The sequence below is a fragment of the Carlito syrichta genome, unplaced genomic scaffold (assembly GCF_000164805.1).
Source record: "Carlito syrichta isolate Samal-C Ts95f unplaced genomic scaffold, Tarsius_syrichta-2.0.1 Scaffold64138, whole genome shotgun sequence".
In the NCBI taxonomy this organism is placed as follows: domain Eukaryota; kingdom Metazoa; phylum Chordata; class Mammalia; order Primates; family Tarsiidae; genus Carlito; species Carlito syrichta.
The window spans coordinates 55550-81051 of record NW_007008234.1 but is presented as its reverse complement, the minus strand read 5'-3'; the positions used below and the strand labels follow the sequence as shown (position 1 = coordinate 81051).

The window sequence follows — 25502 nt, the reverse complement described above, 5'->3', positions numbered from 1 at the left end:
ATTCAGGATTGTGGGGCGTGGGATGTAAAGGATGATACATCTCAGGGGACGCTGGGGAGCTACAGGCCCTGGTATTATTCCGAAGGCGGGCAGTAGGCACATGGGGCATATTTTATTATTCTTTGAATGGTGTGTTGTGTTTATGATTCTTTGGGTGGTGTGTGTTGTGTTTATTTTATTATTCTTTAAATGATGTATTTCAAATCTGTTAAAGGTTAAAAATAATGTAATCTCTCCTCCAGTCCCTTTAGGAACAAGCTGAGGCATAAATAAACAAGGAGATAAATATGCAATTACATAAAACAGTATATTGACACTAAATGCTTCTTTTTTCTCTCCCAGCATCTGGCCAATGTTTCCAGCGAAGACACACACGTTCATATTTTACCCCCACAAACCAAATATTTTCAGATCAATTATGAGAAGAAGGTAAGTATTGTTTAGTTACCTGTTCTCCCACGGCGTTCTTTGCTGGGTTGTGGTTTTCTGTGTCTTGGGCTTGCGTGGGACACGTGTGTGGTGGGTTGTCACCCACAGTGTTACCCTCTGCGTGGTCCAGGGTTTGTCCTGATGAGAGCCCACCTTTCTTCCAGGAACACCGCCTTGTCCCTGGCCTGTCGCTCTTGGTCACCGTCCTGTTTTCTCCAGATGAGTGGCGATACTATTATGACTGCATTCGCATTCACTGTAAGGTAAGTGTCTTAAAATTTCTTTTTTTTTTTTTTTGAGGGCCGGTCAAACCTGACATCCCCAAGGGAGGAAGAAAAAGAGATGGAACGACTGGCAAGTGTTTTCTCAGCCCGGTGCCCGAGTGTCTCTGGGCAGCCGATCTGACTGGCGTGCAAGGCTTGTTGCCCAGGGGCATGGGCCCTCCCTTGGGAAAAGTTTAGGCTGCTGAGGACCCGGACAGAGTCAAGAGACAGTGTTTGCTGCAGGTTTTACACTACCGTGTGCCTAAAACTTCATTTAAAACGTGGCAGTGGTAATGGTAGTCAGACTCCCTAATAACTTTTCCAAATAACTTTTTTTTTTTTTTTTTTGAGTTGGAGTCTCACTCTGTCGCCCACACTGGAGTGCAGCGGCCACTCCCAGCCAGCCACCGCAGCCTCGACCTGCTGGGCTCCAGCCATCCTTCCGCCTCCGCCTTCCGAGTAGCCAGAATTACAGGTGCGCGCTACCACACCCGGCTGATTTTTTTGATTTATCGTAGAGATGAGGTCTCGCCTGCCCAGGCGGGTCTCGAACCCGCCGGCTCAGGCCATCCACTCACCTCAGCCTCCCAAAGGCGTGGGATGACAGGCTGAGCCACCGAGCCCGGCTTTTCCAAATAACTTTAATGTACTTTATTAAGTGCTAGGTTAAAAAATTAACAACCGCCTGAGTTGTGATTATAAACACCAGCAGCCGGCTCGTGTCTGGGAACGTCCACAGAGGCAGCCCCGTGGGTCTTCGGGGAGAGGGAAGCCACCTGAGCTCTTCTGAATCTTTCCTAGGTCACCTCATTTGTCCTTTGGCTTCCAGCCGGAGCTGTCAATCCAGCTCTTAAAACATCACCTCCACCCCTGCCTGTGCTCCACAGTCCAGGCCCAGTCTTGCAGCTTGAAAAGTCCTTAAGCTAATTAAAGTCTCAAGATGCAGCGGGGTGCAGTGGCTAACGCCTATAATCCCAGCACTTTGGGCAGCTGAGGTGAGAGGATTGGCTGAGCCCGCAGGTTCAAGACCAGCCTGGGCAACTTGGTGAGCCCTCATCTCTACAATAAAATTTTTAAAAAATTAGCCAGGCATGGTGGTGCATGCCTGTAGTTCCAGCTACTTGGAAGGCTGAGGTGGAAGGATCGCCTGAGCCCAGCAGGTCAAAGCTGTAGTGGTTGGGAGCGTGCCACTGCCCTCCAGCCTGGGTGATAGAGTGAGACTCCAACTCAAAAAAATAAATAAATAAATAAATAACATTTAAAAAAATTAAATTATTGATGCTTCAAAACTAAAATGGAAGAGTATGCTTTAGTGACAAATGAGTTTCTATTTATTTTTCTTTTCAAGCAATGCTTTTATTTACAGTCTGCACAATAAGATGACTTGCGTTAAAAGCATTTCACTTTGACTTTCCTTTTCTTAAAATACTTATAAAAATGTGCAAACTTAATTTTAATAAATTGATAGTGTTGTCTCATTGATTCACATGATCATATTAGAGATGCATTTCCACTGGGAGAGGGAAAGAACCTTAGACCAAGACATCTAAAATAGTATTTTAGAATGAGAAACACATTTCTTTAAGAATGTGGTGAACCATTATTATTTGAAGTTTCAATTAAAAAAAAAAAAACCTAAAAATGAAACCAGAATATTGCTTTCAAAAGGAATATTCTTCACTCAACAGAAGAAAAATTCCTAGAGTAGGTATGAAGTGCCAGTGCATGTTTCCTGATACTTAGTAGTAATACTAATAAACAGTAATACTTTACATTTAGGCAAGACTCTAAACTGTTTAAGACATTATCTGCTTTAATTCTTTAAAACACCTTTAAGGCAAGGTGTGATTATCTCCATTTTGCAAAGGAAGCAACAGGCCTGGAGAGGTTAAGGTTCTTGCTCAAGGTCATCATTATACAGAACAAGAAGCAGGTTTCAGTGCCCTGTTGCCAGTAAACTGTTTTCTATTCTTTGCTGTCTGGATCAGATGGTTTTGTGCTGGTTTCTCGTTTCGTGGACCAGTAAAGGTTGTGTTTCTTTATAATTTTCTGAAATAGAAGCAGGTTGATTGCTGTCTTCATATCTATGAGGCATAATTATCTTTAGCTTTTGGATAATAGTGAACATCATTTCAAAGTAGAGAACTTAAAATTTTCTATACTTTATGTTTATGGCTAAGAAAAACTCAATATTTCTAATGTTATACTTAAACACTGAAGTTTCTTAAGGCAATATTTTAGTGATAGAAAACAAGATAAGAAGTAAAGCATCTATAAGTTCATCTTTAAAAAGTGGATTCTTCAGAATGTTAAACTTGACTTTTTCCCCATTAATTGTAGGGAGATGACACTTTGCTTGTTCCTATCCATGCCTATCCCATCATGAACACACTGGACTTTCCCTCATTTATAAATCTATCAAATGTTCTACTTGGTGAAAGGTGAGTTACCGAAATGTTATAGGATGTGAAAAATTAAAAGATACTCATATAAAAGCTGAGGCTTGTGTTTTTCCTAATGAAAGTTCATCCCTCCACCTGAAACAGACTAGAATCTTCAGTAGTTCAGTAGTTGTGAAAGGAAAAAGAAAAAAGCAACAATAGAAACAAACCCAAATCAAAATATCATAAGCAATAAAGGAAATATATTGGGTCATTTAACTGAAAGATGGATAGTATAGGCTATTCAGGAACAGCTGGGTCTCCAGGTTGAAGTCAATTGCAACAGCTTGACTCTCCCCATGTTTGGGTTCTGCTGCCCTGTGCTTCCTTCTTAACAGGCTTCCTTGATGGGGGCGAGACAGCTACCAGAGCTCTAGCCTGGAGCCAGGGGCGAGTGGAGGGGCTGAAGGGGTTGAGGTGTTCGAGCAAAAACCCAGCACTGAGTTGTATCAGAACAACCTGGATCACGTGTCCATCCATTAACCAATCTGTTCTTAAGGGAAGGAAAAGACTACAGAAATTTACTATAGAAGACAAGTCTCAGATTCCTCCCTTCTTCTTGTTGGGAAAATGGTTAATGATTCCAATTGTAATTTAAGGTATGTCTTGTTCTTTCAGTAAATTGTAAATGCCCACTATGTGGCTTAGTGCTGTCTACCCCTAGGTGGATACTGGGCTGTTAGATATTGATATATAGTTGTCCATTGGTATTCGTGGGAGATTGGTTCCAGGACCCCCACCCAACAGATACCAAAATGTATGGATGTTCAGGTCCCTGTTATAAAACGGTATATTATTTACATATAACCTATGCAAATCCCCCTGTATACTTTAAATCACCTCTAGATTACTTTGAATACCTAATACAATGTAAATGCTATGTAAATATTATCATATTGTATTGCTTAGGAAATAATGACAAGAAAAATGTCTGCACATGTTCAGTACAGACACAATCATCCTTTTTTTTACCAAGTGTTTTTGATCTGCAGTTGATAGAGTCCATGGACGTGGAACCCACAGATATGAAGGGCCAACTATACAAAGGCCATGTCAGTTAAAATATTGAAATATTTCTATATCAGTTGGAATATATATACTGTCCCGAGTCTCCCATATCTCCACCCAGCTGCCTGGGGTCTCCCCTCCCCCTACCTCCTCCCAGTGATTTAGCAGCTTTTATTGCAGAGGGAGGTATCTGCGGTACTCGCCTTACAAGCATCCACTCTGATAGATTGCTACCCAGAAAGTGCTTATTGGGGTTGGTAGTTTGGATATCAGTCATGGTGGAAAGATGACTAGACAAAGGTTCTGGTTCTCAAGGTCTCAGAGTCTAACGGGATAGAACCATGTCATCATTGAGTTACATCAGTTACTAAGCGCAACTCGTATGGGAGGTGACAGCTGGGTTATCCTAAGAGGACACCATGGGCTGGGGATGTGAGAATGTCACTGTTGGCAGGGAAAAAGCCTCCACAAAGGCTTGGTGGCAGCAGAGGGCACGGACTATATCCTGCAGATGATGAAGGGCCACTGGAGAATTTTAACCTATCCAGTAACTGACAAATGCTGGATGCCTCCAGATATAGGCCCAGGGGTGGGCAAAGACTATGAACTTCAGCAGGCTTATGAGGGTGGAAATAAGGCCAAGTGAGCCTGCAGACAGCCCTAAGCAGGGAATTCAAGTCACTAATGGCCAGGAAAGTTAGAAAGAGGAGTAAGGGGTCCTTTGGTACCACCTGTTGTCCTTGATTGAAACTCCAAAATATAGGCCTGGAACAATCCCCTTGGCTCAGCTGATGCGTGACCCTCTTCTCTGCCCCTCCCACCTCCCACATCTTCCCAGGTAGCTTCTCACTCATATCTCAGTTTGCTTTTGTTTTAAAACAACTCTTTAAAAATTGTCACATGAATAATACATATAAAAGAATATATAGTAATTCAAACAGTTTAAAAATAATAATAATAACAAATATTGGCTTTAAGGCATAAAATATGCCTAGTACTTTTGCAGTTACGATTCTGAATCTTGGATAGTTCCCTGAATTTCATAGTTTTGACTCATATATATGTACCCCTAAATCATACATTGTTTGGCTTTGCCAGTTTTTGATCTTTACATAAGTGGAGTCATACTGGGTAAGATCTTTTGTAACTTGCTTTTTCTCATTCACCGTTATGTTTGCACAGCTCAGCCACATTAATGTATATTGTAGTTCACTGCTGTATAATGTCCATTGCATGAATTTACCAGTTTTTTATCCACTTTACTGCTGATGGACCTACATATTATTTTTATTATTTTGTTGTTGTGATGATGAACACTGCTGTTGTATATCCTTGTACAGCACATGGCTCCTGGGGCACGTGTCCTAGAGTTTCTCCAGAGTTTTTACCTAGAAGCAGAGTTGCAGGTCACAGCACAGGTTCAGGTTTACTGTGTAATGACACATTGTTTTCCAAAGTGACTGTAGTCATTTACACACCTATCCACAGTGTGTGAGAATTTCTGTTTCTCCTACATCATTGCCAAGGTACTGAATGCAGTGGCTCATACGTGTAATCCCAGCCCTTTGGGAGGTAGAAGCGGGAGGAATGCTTGAGCCCAGGAGTTTGAGACCAGCCTAGGCAAAATAGCAAGACTTTGTCTCTACAAAAAAATTTGAAAATTTGCTGGGCATGATGTCATGCACCTGTAGTCCCAGCTACTCGGGAGGCTGAGGCGGAAGAATCACCTGAGCCCAGGAGGTTGAGGCTGCGGTGGGCCAGGATTGTACCACTGCACTCCAGACTAGGCCAGAGAGTGAGACCCTGACTATTGCCAACAAAAGCAATTGTCAGGCTTTCGCATTTTTGGTGACGTTTATACTTGGCCCCATGCTCCTCCATCCAGTCGCTGACAAATGCTAAATGCCTCTAGATACAGGCCTGGGATGAGGGGCAAAGACCACGAGCTTCAGCAGGATTATGGGGATGGAAGCAAGGCTAAGTGAGCCTGCAGGCAGCCGTGAGCAGGGGGTGCAAGTGCGTGATGTCCTGGAGAGTTAGAAAGAGGAGCAAAGGGCCCTTTGGGGCCATTTTCCCCAAAGCATTCTGCCAGAACTCTATTGCAGTACTTTCTCTCGCCCTCTCACCAGCTCTTCCTGTCTTCACTCACTCCTTCTCTCCATGAAGTGGTCTGTTCAGGGACCCCAGGAATGTAAAAAGGTGAATCCTTCCTTGCAGGGTCCATTCATTGTATGCATTTTGAGGCCAAACAGGTGTTTCCTTTAAGTGAGCAAATATAGCCATTTTAATCAAAATCAAAGTGGCAGGAAACAACTAACTTTTTACTTCCTTAATTCTTTTTTTATTTCCTTCTTTTTCCCTCTATACATTACTTTTTGTTTGTATCATAAGCTACGCTTTTGAGTTGAGAACAATGGTTTATAAAGTTGGTGAAAATAATATGTCTAATAATACAGACATTAGTCTTGGGTTCTTAAAACAAAACTCTACCTACCTCCCTGGAGGCTTTTCCCAAGCTGTTTTGTACCTAATGCCTCTCATTTGTAATCTGAATGAAAACTTCAGTTAAACAGTTTATCTAATTGAGTTATTGTGTTTAATGATATGATTTTTAAAAATGCCTTCAAAAGATAGGCATGCCACTGTTTTCCTCTGAACATTCTGGTAACCGGCTCTACCTTCCCAAGGCTTTATGCCCTTTATGTAATGGCTTGTTATCAACTTTTAATGACTTGAATTGCCCCATGCTACATTCAGTTACAAATGTGTGGTGACAGGACAGGGGAGAACCTTGCAAAAGGTTTTCAGTCAACCTTAGGTGGTTGCAGTTATCATTTGGGTGGGTTCTTTATGCAGTATTCATTCATTCATTCAGTCAGTCAACAAAGCTTATTGAATGCCTGCCATGTGCCAGGTCCATTCTTAATTTCAGTGTCTGCTGAGGAAGGATGCCTGCCCAGCTTGGTTGAGGTGAGTGGGGGGCAGGTGAGATGGGGAGATCAGACAAGACTTCCAAGAGGAGAACATATCTGAGCAGAGTTTTTGATTTTCTTTGAGTCAAGGTGCTACGTTGTCACCCAGGCTGGAGTGCAGTGGCACAATCACAGCTCACTGCAGCCTTGGCCTTCTGGGCTTAAGCAATCCTTCTGCCTCAGCCTTCTGAGAGCTGGGACTACAGGTGCGCGTCACCACGCCTGGCTAATTTTTAAATTTTTTGTAGAGACAGGGTCTCGCTATTTTGCCCAAGCTGTTCTCGAATCCCTGGTCTCAAGCATTCCTCCTGCCCTGGCCTCCTAAATACTAGGATTTCAGGTGTGAGCCACCATGCCTGGCCTGAGCTGAATTTTGTAGGATGACCAGAAATTAGACAGCAAAAAGATGGGCATAAAGTAGAAGAGAAGAGGAGGTCCTCCAGAAGTTACAGTTGCATGGGCAAAGGCAGGATGGGAAGCAGCACAGCACGTTTGGGCTTGTCTAGAACAGGAGTTCCCAGCTCTCCACGGAACTGGGCTGCACAGCAGGAGGTGGGTGAGCAAGCGAGTGAAGCTTTATCTGTATTTACAGCCGCTCCCTATTGCTAGCATTACCTCCTGAGCTCTGCTTCCTGTCAGCTCAACAGCAGTATTGGATTCTCATAGGAGTGCAAACCCTATTGTGAACGGCACCATAGGTTGAGTGCTCCTTGTAAAAATCTAATGCCTGATGACCTGAGGTGGAGCTGAGGCAGTGTTGCTGGCACTGGGGAGTGGCTGCAAATACAGATTAACGTTAGCAATGAGGTTTGACTGCACATACCCCACCCCCCTTGTCTGTGGAAAAATTGCCAAAAAGGTTGGGGACCAGTGGTGAAGAACATTTGTGTGCCTGGACATGGGTCAAAGGCTATGTGGCAGGGGAATAGAGAGAAACCTAGTGAGGACCTCACAGGCTTTGCAGGGAAATGTAGACTTTACCCAGAGGTCATCACCGAAAGATTTAAGTGGAGAAATGACACAGGCGTACTTACATTTTGGAAACCTCACTCTGGCAGCCATGTGAAGAGACTTGGAGGTGCTGTGGCCAGGGCTGCTGTGGTGAACAAGGCACAAGATGACCTGGGACACTTTGAATATAACCAATGATTGCAAATACCCCAATAGATCAGTAGGGTCTTCTTAGGTCAGGTTCCTTAGACGCACAAACAGGATTCATTGCACATGATTTATTAAGGACTAACCCGTAAAGCAGTGAGGGCTAGGGATGAGAGTGTCCAGTCTTCCGGAAAAGGACACTTCTCTGGGGAAAGTCAAGGTGAAAAGTGCCAATAGCACCCACTACCAATCTATAGGAAGACAGCTGGCCCTTGATTTACATGTCCTACCTGTCTGCGCTCCATCTGGCATGATCTACCTCTGGAATTATGCTTCTCTGGAGTGATGGCACAGATTCCACTGACAGTTGAGCTGATGTGAGCTGTCACCTGGCAGAGGTGAAAACCTCCTGGTAGATTGTGTCATTACCGGACAGCACGGGGCTGATGTATTCCAGATGGACCATCTCCAGGCTGTCTTCCCTCCCTAGGACAGACTGAGGTCTAGGAAGGAGGCGTGGGCACCCTTCGGGGACTCACTAAGAGGTGGGTGATGAACAAGGTCTGCTCCGCCTGCAAACAATAAGGAGGGGTATAATCATCTGTAGAAAATGTTAAAACAATAAACTCCACTAAAAGCAAGTCTGTTTTTGTGTATCACCATGCACCAACAATTCTAAATATTAGCAGTGATAAAATACTCCTGCCTGCAAGAGTGAATTTGCTCCCAGACACTGCCTCTGATGCATGAGAAGAAGTGGTGGTCTTAAACCTGTATCGTCTGTGGTCTCCAAGCTTACCCCTCTCATTTTTGTTCAGATTACAACGCTTCCTTGCCTGTGAGGTCCTCGAGCCATCTTACTCAGTGCTTAACTGTGGTCCAACCTTGCTCTTTCTCTGGCTTAGTGCGAGCCCTTCGCCTTCATAAAGACACAAGCACCCCCAACGTAGGTCCATTTGTTTCTGCAGGGGCTGCTTGTCAGATCAGATTAACGGGACGAGGAATGGTGCACCTCTGATGCTGCCTCTCTGCATTTATCCCAGCTGCTTGGTGGCTTCCAACCTCATGAGTCTTCCTACGCACCCATCCCACCCAGAGGGTAGGGTCAATGCCTCCTACAGCTCTACCATCCTCTTATCACTGTGTCTTTAAGAGACGCGATGCCTGACCCTACTTGTAGGGTTTTTTCCCCCTCCAGGTTTTAGATTTTATTTTTTATTATGGTAAAACACACATAGCACACAATTTACCATCTTAACCATTTTTATAACTATCTTACCATCATAGGGCCTGGATTTTTTGTAAGGCTTTGTATTTTTAGAGAAGTTTTAGGTTCCTAACAAAACTGAGAGGAAGGTACAGAAATTTCCATATTGTCCCCTGCCCTCACACATGCTGAATTGAACATCTCCCATCAACAACCCCTGCCAGAGTGGTGCCTTGTTACAAAAGATGAGCCTACATTGACAAATCATCACCCAAAGTTCATAGTTTAGGGCTCATTCTTGGTGTTGTATTTCCTATGGGTTTGGATAAACATATGACATGTGCCCAACATTACAGTATCATCTTCACTGCTCTAAAGATTCTGTCCTCTGCCTCTCACAAACCCCGGCAATCACTGATGTTTTTACTATTTCCATAGTTCTGCCTTTTTTCAGAATGTCATGAACTAGAATCACACAGCATTTAGTTTTTTTTCAGATTGGGTTATTTCACCTAGCAATATACACTTCAGTTTCCTCCATGTCTTTTCATGCCTTGATAATTCATTTCTTTTCCATTGTCTGGATATACCGTGCTTTATTTATCTATCTACCAACTAAAAGACATCTTGGTGGCTTCCAAGTTTTGACAGTTATGAATAAAACTGCATTAAGCATTCAAGTACAAGTTTTTGTATGGTTATAAGTTTTTAATCCCTTTGAGTAAGTCCCAAGGAAGATGATTATTGAATTGTATGATTAGAGTATGTTTACTTTTGAAAGAACCTGCCAGACTGTCTTTGAAAGGGGCTGTAGTGATCCGCTCTGACAATTTCTGTCTTTTTTTTTTGAATTGGAGTCTCACACTGCCGCCCAGGCTGGAGTGCAGTGGCACACTCACGGCCACCACAGCCTCGAACCAACTGGGCTCGGACGATCCTTCTGCCTCAGCCTTCCAAGTAGTTGGAACTACAGGCCTGCACCACCATACCCGGCTAATTTTTTTATTTATTGTAGAGATGAGGTCTCACCAAGTTGCCCAGGTTGGTCTCGAATTCCAGGGCTGAGGCAATCCTCTCCTCAGCCTCCCAAAATGCTGGGATTACAGGCATGAGCCACAGCACCTGGCAGTTTCTGTCTTTTAATTGATGCATTTAAATCACTGATGTTCAAAGTGATTATTGATATAGTTAGATTAATAGCTACCATATTTGTTACTGTTTTCTATTTGTTACCCTTGTTCTTTTTCCTATTTGTGTCTTCTGCTCCTTTTCTGTCTTTTGTGGTTTAATTGAGCATTTTATGTGATTCCATTTTTTCTCTTTTCTTAGCCTATCAGTTATACCCCTTTGTTTATTTTTGTTAGTGATTGTCCTAGACTTTGCAACACATATTTACAGCAAATCTAAGCCACTTTCAAATAGCATTGTACCACTTCACTGGTAGAGCGAGTACCTTATTTTAGCAAAATAATCCTAATTTCTCCTTTCTATCCCAAGTATAATTGCTATCTTTATTTCTCTTGTATATAAGCATATCTTTATATACATATACATATGTATGCATCTATGCACCTATAAGATATATACGTAAGAATATATGCTTGAAATCATTGTTGCTGTTATTTTGAACTAACTATTAGTTGTTAGATCAGTTAAAAATAAGAAGAATAGGCCGGGCTCGGTGTCTTAGCCTGTAATCCCAGCACTTTGGAAGGCTGAGGCGAGTGGATTGCCTGAGCCCGGGTTCCAGACCAACCCAGGCAATTTGGCGAGTCCTCGTCTCTACAATAAATTCTTTTTTTTAATTACTCAAGTGTGGTAGCGCTTACCTGTAGTTTTGGCTACTTGGAAGCCTGAGGCGGAAGGATCGCCAGAGCCCAGCAGGTTGACACTGGGTGGCCATGAGCAAGCCACTGCACTCCAGCCTGGGCAACAGAGACCCCACCACAAAAAAATAAATAAATAAGAAAGACAGAGGTTTTCATTTTACCTTCACTTATTCCTTCTTCGATGTTTTTTCTTTCTTTATATAGATTCAGGTTTCTGACCCATATTATTTTTCTTCTCTCTAAATAACTTCCCTTAAAATTTCTTGCAAGGCAGGTCTACTGGCAACAAATTCCCTCAATTTTTGTTTGCTTGGGAAAGTTTTTCATTTCTCCTTCACTTTGAAGGATAATTTCACAGGGAGCAGAATTCTGAGGTGGTAGTTTTCTTTCTCTCAACATTTTAAATATTTCACTCCACTCTCTTTTTGCTTGCATGGTTTCTGTGGAGAAGTCAAATGCAGTTCTTATCAGTTCTGATCTTTGCTCCTAGTAGTTAAGGTGTTTTTTTTTTCCTTTGATTCCTTCAGGATTTTTTTCTTTTTTTCAGGTTTTCTGTAATTGAAAATGATATGCCTAGGTACGTTTTTTGTCTTTCTTTTTTCTTTTGTCTTTCTCTCTCTCTCTCTTTTTTTCCTTTTAACCTGTGTGGTGGACTCTGAGCTTCCGGGATCTGTGGTTTGGTGTCTGACATTAATTTAGGGAAATTCTCGGTCATTATTTAAAATATTTGTTCTGTTCCTTTCTCTCTTTCTTTTTTCTCCATTATATGTATATTATACCTTTTGTATTTGTTCCATACTTCTTGGATACTCAGTTCTATTTTAATTTTTCAGTCTTTTTTTTTCTCTTTTCAGTTTTAGACGTACCTATTGATATATGTTCAGGTTCTGAGATTTTTTTCCTCAGCTATGTTCAATCTGCTAATAAGTCTATCAAAGACATTCGCCAGTGGATTGCCTGAGCCCATGTCAAGACCAACCCAGGCAACTTGGCAAGACCTCGTCTCTACAATAAATAAAAAATTAGCCAAGCGTGGTAGCGCATGCTTGTAGTTCTGGCTTCTTGGAGGACTGGATCACCAGAGCCCAGCAGGTCGATACTGGGGTGACCATGACTGTGCTACTACCCTCAGCCTGGGTAACAAAGTGAGACTCCAACTCAAAAAAGAAAGGATTATTTTGGTTCTTTTTTTAGAATTTCCATCTTTCTGCTTTCATTTCCCAGGTCTTCTTCCATGCTGACTACTCTATCCACAGAGAACTTAGCATATTAATTATAATTGTTTTAAATTACCTGTCTGATAACTCCAACTTCCCTGCCGTATCTAGTTCTGGTGCTTACTTTGTTCCTTCAAACTGTTTTTTTGCCTTTTAGTATGCCTTGTCATTTTGCCTCAATTGCCAGACATCATGGGCTTGGTGAAAGAAATTGTTGTGAATAGACATTTAGTAATATGTTGTTAAAGTGTGTGTTAAGAGGACTGTTCTGTAGTCCTATGGTTGTCTCAGCCTTTAGTGAACCTGTGCCTCTGGTCTGTAAACGTCACAAGTGCTTCTCAGTTTCTCCCGTGCTCATATCAAAATTATTCATAATAATAATAGCAAAAGAAGAGAGAAATGTATCTCTTTGAGACGCTGCTTTCAATTCTTTGGGTATATGCCAAAGAAGAATTGCTGGATCATATGGTAATCCTATTTTCAATTTTTTGAGTCCCTGCTATACTGTTTTTCATAGCAGCAGCACTATTTTACATTCCTGCGAATGATGCACCAGGATTCCAGTTTCTCCACGTCCTTGTCAACATTTGTTATTTTGTTTCTTAAATAATAGCTGTCATGATTGGTATGAAGTTTGCTTGCAGTTTTGCTATTGGCTCTTTCTACTTCATCATTAGCCCCTCAAGCTCAGAATTTCCATTTGTACCTTCTTAGGAAACCTTAAAACTTGAGATGGTTTCTAAGGAAGAAATCTGAGAAGGGAGTGAAGGAGAAGTGGTCTGTCAATCCTCATGTCTGGTCTGTTGCACTTCTTTTTTTAAACCCTCAGCTTGTCGTTGCTTCATCATTCATTTGTTTATCTATCTTGAATTTGATCTGCTGGTCCCCAGTTTGTGGCCACTAATTAAATAGGCATTGGTTTGGTCCACATGGTGGTGGTCCACACTTTTTTCATGTTTTTTTAAAATACTTGAATTAGCTGCCAACATTGAAAACTGAGAGATTTCCCATAAAAACTTAGATTTCCACTTCTCTTTTTTTAAAAAAGGAAGATCCAGCAACATTGGGCTCACATTGCTGCATGATCAGCTCAGCCGATTAGAGGTCAGTGTCTTTTCCAGGTTTCCACAGTCCTACCACTTCCTGTTGCCTCACATTCAGCCCTCTCTACCCATTTTAGTTACCACCATGACTTGTAAGGTTTCTTTAATAAAGAAAATTAAGCAATACAGTGTCATGTTTAATAGTACAGATCACCTAAGTCTTGGAAGCCATTCTGCTTGGATTCCACTCCAGTCTCTGCTTCATAAGGGCTATGTGACTCTGAAAAATGACAACTGAAAAATGAAGATCAGAATCTTCATCTCTAAAATGTAACTGTGGCCACACATGGTGGCTCATGCCTGTAATCCCAGCACTTTGGGAGGCCGAGGTAGGAAGATTACTTGAGCCCAGGAATTCAAGATCAGCCTGGGCACCATACCCCAAGACCTCGTCTCTACTAAAAATAAAAATATTAGCCAGGTGTGGAGGCTTGTGACTGTAGATCCAGCTACTCAGGAGGCTGAAGAGGGAGGATTACTTGAGCTCAGGATTTCAAGGCCGTAGTGAGCTATGATTGTGCCACTGCACTCTAGTCTGGGCAACAGAGTGAGACGCTTACTCAAAAAAAAAAAAAAAAAAAAACAATTGTTAAGAGGATTAAATGAACTAAAATGGAACTTAATAATAGTTAACAATAACAGTTGAGAATTTTTTTATACTTAATAGTAGTAAGAACGGTACTTACCATATAGTTAGTTATTTGTCTTAACTATTACTATTACAGAAATTTTTACCTAAAGAATACACAGATGAGACCTGGCTACTTTTGCTCATACACAAATAGAAACAGACAACAGAGAAATTGCAGTAGAGTCTCAGAAGTGGGAGGGCTGACCAGCCGTGTAGGAGGTGAACTTCCAACACTGAGTGACCAGGCTGATGGTAGGGGCATGTGTGAAACCTCCAAAGTATACTGTCAGAGACTGTGCACAAGCTGGAGAGAATGGTCAGTGACAGTTCCACCAAGGGCAGGGAGGGACTTGAGGTGTGGTTGGCTGTGGGATGACTTTGCTGTGGTGTAAATGGGTCCCCCAGAAACATGTGTTGGAAACTTAATTCCCAATACAACAGTGTCCGAGGTGGGGCCCATTGAGAGGTAACTAGGACACGAGGGCATGGCTCTTATGAATGGATTAATGCCCTTCTCACAGGAGTGGGTTCTTCATCGAGGAAGTAGTTTCCTTTTAAAAGTACCAGTTCTCCCCACTTTTGTCTTTCTCTCACCCTCTCTTTGCATTCCACGATGGAAGAGGCACAAGAAGACCCCCGCCAGAGGCTGGCCCCTTTATCTTGGACTTTCCAGTCTCTAGAACTGTGAGAAATAAATTTCTTTTCATTATAAATCACCAAGTCTGGGGTATTCTGTTATAACAACATGAACAAACCATCTTAGTCCATTTTGTGTTGCTATAACAGGATAACTAAGGCTGGGTAGTTTATAAGGAAAAGAGGTTTTTTGGGCTCATGATTCTGGTGGCTTGGAAGTCCAAGATCGGATAGTCTACTGGGTTTCATGCTGCTTCAGCTTGTGGTGAAAATAGAAGGGGAAATGAGTGTGTGCGAAGAGACCCAATATGAAAAGGAATAATCCACTCTTCTGATAACTAATCCAGTCCTGTGACAGCAAGAATCTATTCATGAATGATCTTTTCCCATGACCCAAACACCTCCCCAGGCTTCACCTGCCACATGGGAATCAAATTTGAACATGAGTTTTGGCAGGGAGAAACTACATGCAAATCATAGCACAAAGTCACACTTACACTTTTAAAAAAGTTTTATTGAGATATAATTCACTTATAAAATTTGCTGATTAAAATGTGCAATTCAGTGGTTTTTAGTATTGCAACCGTCACCACAATCAGTTTCAGGACATTTCCTAATCCCCAAAATAAAGCCCATACCTACTTTCCATCCTCCATCTCCAAACTCTCCTGCCTCAGGCAAATGCTGATTTACTTTCTGTCTATAAATTTGCCTGTTCTTAACATTTCGTATAAATTGAACCATACAGTATGAAATCTCGTGTGACTGATTTCTTTCACTTAGCATAATGTTTTCAAGGATCATCCAACTTTGTAACTTAACCCGATTGTATGACTATGTCATTACGCTGAATAATGTTCCATTTTACAGATATACCACATTTCATTTATGCATTAATCAGTTGATGGACGTATGGGTTGTTTCCCCTTTGGGGCTTTTATGAATAATGCTGCCATGAACATTTGTGTATATGTTTTTAGATGGATGTAAGCTTTCATTTCTCTCGGTATGTGCTTAAAAGTGGAATTGTCAGGTCCTATGGTAACACTGCAGCATTTTAAAGAACTGCCATTGGGAAACTGCCGGGGGCAGGGGGCACGCCTCATCAACAAGGGTACCTGCATAATGAATATTTGCATACCTAACTCTGGATTGTACCCCACATCTTTAAAACAAAAAATTTTTTAAAATAACTGCCAGCCGGGCTCGGTGGCTCAGCCTGTAATCCCACGCCTTTGGCAGGCTGAGGTGAGTGGATTGCCTGAGCCCACGGGTTCGAGATCCGCCTGGGCAGGCGAGACCTCATCTCTACAATAAATCAAAAATCAGCCGGGCGTGGCAGCGCACACCTGTAGTTCCGGCTACTTGGAAGGCTGAGGCGGAAGGATCGCCGGAGCCCAGCAGGTCGAGACTGCGGTGGCCGGGAGCGGCCGCTGCACTCCAGTCTGGACGACAGAGTGAGACTCCAACTCAAAAAAAAAAATAGCTGCCAGACTGTTTTCCAAAGCAGCTGTCCCACTTACATCCCCAACAGCAATGTATGAAGTTCCAATGGCACTAATACTTTGAACTTAGTATAGCAACCGTTTTTACAGCTAAAGAAGAAATACTGTACATTATGAAGAAGCATAGAGATGATGGAAGAGCATAAATTCAGCAAAAGGTGGATTCCAAAGGATATATTTTCCCTTTGCACACAGAATCATTTTGGACAGGATTGTCAGAAGATGTAGGATTTGTGTTTACTACCAGTAACTTTGCTTTCTTACTTTGGGGTTGCTTCCAGAAAGACGCACCTGCAGTCTGGGCAGAGCCTCCCTAAGGACTGGAGAGCACCCCCGTACCTTCTCCACAGGGTCATAAAGCGGCCCTCGTATGTATTCATCAACCGCATTTTCAGTGAGGGATTTGATGGTTGTAAATTTTCCTTACTGAGATAAAGTTCCATGTGGACACTTGCCAACTACCTATAAACAATGTTGGTGGCTTAGGATCTGGTCAAATGTATTTTGACAGCCTCTATAAATAACAAAAACTCGCATTCCAGTTTCTGTCCAACTTCTGTAAGTCAAACACAGCATTGGGGGGTACAGGGAACTTTTGGTTCTCTTTCCCTTCTTAGGTTGAAACTGCTTTATAGGTAGATAAACTTAACAATTGTGGCTTGTTAAATTGTGTAATTATTCAACATCTTAGAGAGTGTTGTAGATAAAAATATAATCTCATCCTTCCTATGTATACAAGTAAATATGGGCATACTTATATTAGACGAGGACATTTTATATTTTTCCATTCCCATGGTTCTAAAAAGATTCACATTAATTCATCATGATCTGTAGTTTCTGCAACAGCGTCTTCCTGGGACCAAAGAACTAGATGAAATCTGGAATGAGTCCAGTCAGTTGGCAGTTGTTCTCCCATCAATTGATCTTTCTTGCACCAAGCTGACTCTGTTGACCAGTTGATTAATGTGCTCTAGACAAATGTACCTGAAAGTCACCTAGGGAAGTGGTGAGAAATCCATGAGAAGATCACTCTGGATCTGGTCCCATGGACAAGACATCCACAGCAAGAGGACAATGTACTCATCTCAGGGCTGTAGACAGCAGGGCTGCCTTGGCAACGCTAACAGAAGAGGGCCCTGGTTACTCCATTCCAAAGCCAGGGTATTTTGGTTTCTTGAACTTTTAAGTCAAGTTTAGAAATTTGTCAAAGGATGCCTTTCCTTAGGCAGTGAACCTCATGGCTCCTTTTCGAAAGTGTGGGAACAACCAAGGTCAGAATATGATGTCCTAATGTAACCAAATTCTCTCACCGTCCCTAGAGTTTAAAGCATCTGGGCCACATGGGAATGTGCATTCCTAAACTAGCACTGAGAAGAAAGATTGATGGTGAGCGTTTGCCCCTCATAGACAACCACCAAACCCAGTCTTGATTTGTGTTAGCACAGAGTCTCTAGGAGGGGAGGCCAAGAACCAGTGGTTAACTGGGTTAAAGCAAACATCTGGAGGGGACTATCAAATTGATGTTCAGAAGGATTTTTTTGAAGCCCTCCTCACTTGAGGAGAAAAAAATTCACAATTTTCAGCTTGTCGAAAGACACATGCTGCTTACTCATAGTAGGACTCATTTTATGTGTCCCTAGCTCATAGTTGATGTGAAGGAGTAGCAGTATTTTATGGAAACATCTGACACAGGTGACTTGAACCCATCAATACAGTTGTTCTTTACTTTGGCCCCTACTTACCCAAGTAGGGAATGGTAGTGAGCTTACATTTCAAACTGATATTTGGATAAAATTATTGCTGTCACTTAACAATAGCCTAGCCAGGTGTGCCTATAGTCCCAGCTACTCAGGAGGCTTACTTTATAGTAAAATTTCTTTGATTTAATATTTCTTTGCTGGCCTAATATCAATCTAGCTACTCATCTTGACTCAACCTCCCTTTGTGGATTTTAGCAGAAAAAGAAAATATAAACTTTAGGGATCTGTATTATAATAATGAAAGGGCATAAATACTTCTTCCTTTCATTTAGCAGAAATGGGTACCACCTTGAGATAGTCAACAAAGGAAACTTTCACTGGAAAACCCGAGCTATTCTTTAAAAGTTTTTCTCCCAAAATGTTAAATTCTAGACTTTTAGCTCCTAGAAAAAGCAATGGAAAGACTGCAAAACTAAAATGGAGAAGCCAATATTGACCTTATGAAAGCCTGACTAGAAAATTATAATGCTCAGCTTTCCTCCCTTAGACCCTATGCAGACTGTTCAATTGGTTTGTGTGGGGTTAAGGGGTGGAGTGGTACCATTTATGAACATCTGGAGCAAACAAATGTATGTGTTGGGACAGTAGTTAAAGCTGGAATCTTTTTCTTATTTAGAGTCATCTAGTCTGTACAAACTTTTGGATTGACATTCAGCAGCAAATACGTATTGTGGTTTACAGGAAACCCCCAAGCTAGTGTCATGTACTAAGCAGTAAGAAACTTTAAACTATTGTTAGAAAAAGTATTCGTGGATGAATTCTCGACTCTAATATTTAAGAATATAACATGAGGAATTTCAGTGTCTACTAAAAGCATATTCTTAGAAGGAGAACAGGCAAAAATTGTGGATGGTTTTCGGCCCTTTAAATTGAGAGTGCTTTCTGGGTGCTTGTCCTCCTTGTCGGTTTATACAACTGTCAAATCCCACATCAAACACTGCACAGGCAGCCACACTCGGTCACTGCTGCTACAGCAGTGTCACAAATCTGTGGTCCTTTCACACACATGCACGCACACACAGGTACAAACACACACGCTTTTAATGCGGTGTCCAGAATGTGATTACTTAATGCTTGTCAAAATATTTAGGATAGAGTAACTGTCAACCAGTCAACTGAATTGTGACTATAATTAAATAGTTGCTTTTTATTAAATATGCCTCAAGTTTCTCACCCCAAATTTTTATCTACGGTGACTTCAAAACCACAAGTATTTGAATTTAAGTTGCTATGTTTTAAAATTTTGTTTCTTTTTCCACCACCAAGTGAGCTGTCTGTTTTTAATGATTGCTGTGGGTAAGCCAGGACTAGGTGTCCTGCTGGGTGTTTTAGACCAAACGTTATTACAGCCTTTGGCTCTGAGGACATGGGGTTTGAATACAGTCAGCATATGCTTTCTTCTACCCACTGTTCTAAAAGAAAAGGCCATCAATAGTTTCTAGTGTGTCCTCTTATCTGTTCCCAATAAATGCCTTATTTTTCTCAACAAAAAAAGAAATCCGTCTGCAGGAGGCTTTTCATCTCCTTTCACATCCACTTTTGCAGCTTCCTTGTCCTTGGCCGTTGCTCTCGCTCTTACTGCCAGCTCCCCCTGTTCTGTGGGCTCCAGACACAGGCCCTGCTCCCACTCAGTGAGCCCCTCTGAATGTCTTTCCTCGCCCACGTTACCCCACATTATCTGCAACTCTGCTGAGCTGTGAAGAGCTACCTTCTATCAAATCTATTGATTATACTGGTGCTTTCATTTTAAGTCAAGTGAATCTTTAATTTTTAAAGGGTATTTTATACTATATGATTTCACTCATATACCTGGAGTCATTAAATTCATAGAAAGTAGAAAGGTGGTTGCCAGGGGCTGCGGGAGGGGAATGGGGGTTAGTGTCCAATGGGCACAGAGTTCAGTTCCGCAAAATAAAAAGTTCCATGAATGGATGGTGGGTTGGTTGCATAACCACATGAATATACTTAATACCACTGACCTGTACACTTAAACTGGTTAAAGTGCTAAATTTTATGTTGCATATGTTTTGCTATGCTTTTTTTTTTTTTTTTTACTGTGGTTTTGAAATATGAATAGGCCATGCACAGTGGCTCACACCTATAATCCCAGGACTTTTGGGAGGCCGAGGTTAGAGGATTGCTTGAACCCTGGAGTTCAAGACCAGCTTGAGCAGCATAGCGAGACCCTGTGTCTACAAAAAAGTCAAAAAAAAAAAAAAAAATTAGGCAGGTGTTGTGGCGTGCACCTATAGTCCCAGTTACTCAGGAGACTGAGACAGACGGATCACCTGTACACAGGAGGTCAGGCTGTTGTAAGCCATGATCATGCCACTGTACTCTAGCCTGGGCAAGAGAGTGAGACCCCAACTCAAAAAAAAAAAAAAAAGAAATATGAATAGAGTACATATTATCTCTTTAGATGACAGATATCATGTCGTCTGGTCACCTCTAACTTTTTTTGAATTCAGTTGCTTTCCAGCCCCCAGAGAAATGCCTTAAGTTCTTTTACCAAGAATGGAGAAGCGACCTCCTTTAATTCAGGTTGTTCCCTAGTATTTTCACCAGAATTCCTCCTCCTTCTGAGCTGCTGGGAAGTGGGGGTGATAAGGGTGTGACAGTTTCACCAATAGAAAGGACTAAGTAAGGTTGAAGAAGGAATTGAACAGGGCAAGGAAGGAACTCAAGGGACCACCACAAGAAAAATTCCCTTTGCCGCTAATATTGGTGTAAGCCCAGACTAAAATGAAAGTGGTGCTTCATTATCTAAGTGTAAAAAAATAACTAAAGGCCTGTTATGTGAATAATTCCTTATGTAAATATGTGTTTCTCTTTATTTGGCTTTATCATTAAGGATCGTGGTTCTACTGTACTTCTGGCTTGAGGTCCCAATCCCAGTGAGATTAATTGTGTGTCTTTGAAAAATAAGATAAGCAATACATGAAAGTTCAAAAGAACATAAATTATCTTAGATAAAAGAGCATTCTTTGAAATTCGGAATGTATTTTACCCTTAGTTCTTTATAGCTTTTCAAACTGTTCTCTACTTGTTTGGGGGTTGGGGTCTAATCAGGCAACTAATATTGAGTCTTTTTTTTTTTTTTGGTCACATTCTGAGTATAACAATTTATACCTAATGCTTAAATAAAAATAACTGACCAGTTCCCAGATTTCCTTCTTTCTGTCTATGTGCTTGCCAATACTTAAGAGGAAGTTAGTAACATTTGAGAAAAGGTCTTGAGATTTGTCTTAGCTCAGGCTGCTAGAACAAATCACCATAGATTGGGTGGCTTAAACAACAATTAATTCTCACTGCTCTAGAGGCTGGGAAGTCCAAGACCAGAAGGACATCATAGTTGGGTTCTGTTGAGGGCTGTCTTCCCGATTTCCTCATAGGCAGTGGTGGAGAGAGGGCTCTGTTTCCTTCCTCTTCTTTAAAAGGATACTAATCCTGATAAACATATATGTGCAGGTATCTTTTTTATAGAATGATTTGAGTTCTTCTGGGTATATTCCCAGTAGGGGAATTGCAGGGTCATATGGACGGTCAATTTTTAGGTCTTTTAGGAATGGCCACACTGTTTTCCACAGCTGTACTAGTTTACACTCCCACCAACAGTGTAGAAGCATTTCCTTTTCACCGCATCGTCTCCAGCATCTGTTGTTTTTTGAGTTACTGATGATGGCCATCCTGACTGGAGTTAGGTAGTATCTCAGTGCAGTTTTAATTTGCATTTCTTTGATGAAAAAGGCTGAGCATTTTTTCATGTATCTGTTGGCTGCTCGTATGTCTTCTTTTGAGACGTGTCTGTTCTTTGTAATGGGGCTGTTTGTTTTTTTCTTTTCAGCATGTTTGAGTTCCTTATAGATCCTAGATGTTAGGCCTTTGTCAGACATACAATTGGCAAATATTTTTTCCCAGTCTGTGGGCTGTCTCCCTGCTCTCTTGATGGTTTCTTTGGCTTTGCAGAAGCTTGTCAGTTTGATGAGGTCCCACTTGTCTATCTTATCTCTTACGGCATGGGCACTTGGGGTTTTGATCAGGAATTGGTTGCCAGTTCAGATTTCCATAAGGATGTCTCCTGCATTTTCTAAGGTTCTTATAGTTTGAGGTTTTACATTTAGGTCTGTGGAACCAACTGTGCTGACCATCAGAAGAGGACTGGATTTTTTAAAATGTAGTACACATACACAATTGAGTATTATGCAGCCATAAATAAGAACAAAATCGTGAACTTTACAGCACCTGGGTGGACTTAGAGTCTATAACACTGAGTGATCTTTCACAGAAACAAAGAACTGAGTATAACATGTTCTCACTCATAAGGGGACCTTGAACAATTATCGTAATACTATAAGAAAATGATTGACAGTAGCAGGAAACTGCCAGGAGGGGAGCAGGGAACGGGGATTAGCAGTAGTGGGAATCTGCCTGGGGAAGGAGGGGGCACACCTCATCAACAAGGGTGCCTGCATAATGAACATTTGTATACCTAACCCTGAATTGTACCCCACATCTTTAAAATAAGAAAAAATTAAAGAAAAATAAAAGAACACTCATCTCACTAGCAGCACCACCCTCATGACCTCATCTAAACCTAATTACCTCCCAAATATCCCAACTCTATCTCGGGAATAGGGGACCCTCAACTTATGAATTTTGAGAGAATGCAAACAGTCCATAGCAGAATTTTATAGACATTTCTTGATGATTTCTCATTAAAAGAAATGCCTTCTAAAACGCTCAACAAATAAAGCACAGAGGGCTCAGTTTCAAAGAGAATGTCAATAGAGAAAATAGAGGAAAGGACTGCGGTGCGAATAGTGAAATGTCTTTAGCTATTTTGTAATATTAGAGACCTAGAAGAGGCAATCTAGCACAGCATAGCAGTTAAGAGCTTAGATTGTAGAGACCTGGCTTTAAATCCCACTTCACCATTCATTAACAGGTGTCCTTGGACCTCTTTATAGGTCAGTTTATGTATACAATGGGGATAATAATAGTACTTATATATAAAGTGAGGATAATAATAGTATTCATAGGGTTGTTAAGAGGGTTAGCTGAGCTATAAGCACAAGACTGGCACTTATTAAGAGATAGTACAAACAAAAAAGACTTTACAATGGCCAAATTAAGATAGCATCCAGAAATGGGGTAAGATAATAATTCATTAAAGGAGAAATAAGTCAGGAAAAAGAGAATACTACTTGGCTCCATTTTTTCTGTATAACTAACCACCTTAATAGTAGTAGCATAAAATAAAATTGTTTGTTTTGGTCGTGGACCTACAACTTGGGCCTGGACTGATGGGAAAGGCTCATCTCTGCTCAATGCAGAGTTGGCCAGACTGCTCAACTGGGGCAGAAAGATCCACTTCCAAGATGGTCCACTCACATACTAGCTATTGTCTGGGAGCTCAGCTGGCCTTGTCTGAGGGCCAGAAGCTCAGTTCTCTCCTTGCAGTTCTCCCCAGTGGCTGCATGGGCTTCCTTATAACATGGTGACTAGGTTCCAATGTGAGTATCCCAAGAGAAGAGGAAGATACCAGTTTCTTTCTTTTTTTTTTAGTTGGAGTCTTATTCTGTCGCCCAGACTGGAGTGCAGTGGCCGCTGCCGGCCACCACAGCCTCGACCTGCTGGGCTCCGGCGATCCTTCCGCCTCAGCCTTCCGAGTAGCTGGAATTACAGGCATGCGCTTCCATGCCCGGCTGATTTTTTGATTTATTGTAGAGATGAGGTCTCGCTGCCCAGGCGGGTCTCAAACCCGCGGGCTCAGGCAATCCATTCACCTCAACCTCCCAAAGGCACGGGATTACAGGCTGAGCCACCAAGCCCGGCTGATACCAGTTTCTGAGGCATGTGTCATGCTTATTGTCTTTGGTCATGATTGTAGAAGGTCTGGTGTAGTCCTCTACCCTCTTAGAAATCCCATGTACTCCCAGTACAACTGCTCTCCTCTCACAGAGACACCACAGCTAAGGAACAATTTTTAAAAACAAATATAAGTGAAAATTAATTAAGGACATTGCCTGACAGGCATAGGAGCTTTCTGCATTCAGAGAGTAGCTCTCAAAAGTAGGCAAAAAGAGGCATCTGGTCAAGAGTAAGCAGTGAGCTTACACTGCAATGAGTCTTTTCTACTCCAGATACTAATTAGTGACAAATTAAATATCAAAAGAGAGCTCCAAAAAGACATCCCCAGTTTCAGGAACAAGACCATCGACTCTGCACAGCAGACTAATGTCACAATCCTAAGAAGAAAAAATACTTGCTTTGAAGGCAAGGGCCATCTCTTACTCATATTCTCAGTACCTAGCAAATAGTAAGTGAGCAATTCGTGTTTTTTTTTTAATGAATGAAAATTATAAGGAGTAATTTGCATTAATGTTTGAATTAAGAAGACTCAGATACAGATTAAATAGTTTATGATATGCATAATCAATGTCCTAAGAATATATTTATTCATACACATTCACATATATCTATAGATTTTTTTTTTCAGATACTGGACTGGGCATGGTGCTCATGCCTGTAATTCTAGCATTTTGAGAGGCCAAGGTGAGAGGATTGCTTGAGCCCAGGAGTTTGAGACCACCCTAGGCAACATAGTGAGACTTTGTCTCTACAAAAAAGTAAAAGATCAACCAGACGTGGTGGTGCATGCTTGTAGTCCCAGCTACTTGGGAGGCTGAGGCAGGATTGCCTGAGCCCAGGAGGTTGAGTCTGTGGTGAGCCATGATCATGCACTTCAGCCTGGGCAACAGTGAGATCCTGACAAAAAAAAAAAGATTATCAAATAGTTTTTGTTTTTATTTTTTAGATCCAGCTATATGTTGCTTTCTGGAGTCACATCTAAAATAAAAATTTCCAGAAAGTTTGACTATAAAAGGATCAAGATTAGATATACCAGGAACGTTTTTAACAGAAAGCTCATTCAGGATTAAATGGAAAAGACACTTAGTTGGAAACAGAAGGAAATTGCTTTGACCTGGCAAAGACTATCTATCACAAACTTTCCAGAAACATAATTCTTAGTGGCAAAACATTAAAATATTTCCAATAAAGTCAAAATAAGAAAAAGATGCTCTGTATTAGTACTTCCACTCAGTCAATGGGTGTCATCATCAATGTCATGGCCATAAAAAATACATAAATCATATGAATTGGAAAAATAAATAGGAAAAAGTCCTTTATTTCCCTTTTTTTCCCCAGATTATATGATTTTCTACATGGAAAAATCTAAGGAAATCTACAGATAAACTTTTATCACTCATAAGAGACTTTAGCATGGTTTTATTTTTTATTTATTTATTTTTTATTTATTTATTTTTTGAGTTGGAGTCTCACTCTGTCGCTCAGACTGGAGTGCAGTGGCCGCTCCCGGCCACCGCAGCCTCTCCTGCTGG

General features: G+C 41.4%; 1 protein-coding gene across 1 annotated transcript in view; it reads left to right on the top strand.

Annotated features, from left to right (window-relative positions):
• Positions 1 to 356: 356 nt before the first annotated feature.
• The window catches only part of CFAP221 (cilia and flagella associated protein 221), a 72510-nt gene continuing 47364 nt past the window's right edge, over positions 357 to 25502 (top strand). The window contains exons 1-3 of the mRNA XM_021708804.1: positions 357 to 429; positions 594 to 692; positions 3033 to 3133. Coding sequence (XP_021564479.1) covers positions 3075 to 3133 — 59 coding nt within the window. The 5' untranslated portion in view covers positions 357 to 429; positions 594 to 692; positions 3033 to 3074. The remainder of the gene's footprint in view (positions 430 to 593; positions 693 to 3032; positions 3134 to 25502) is intronic.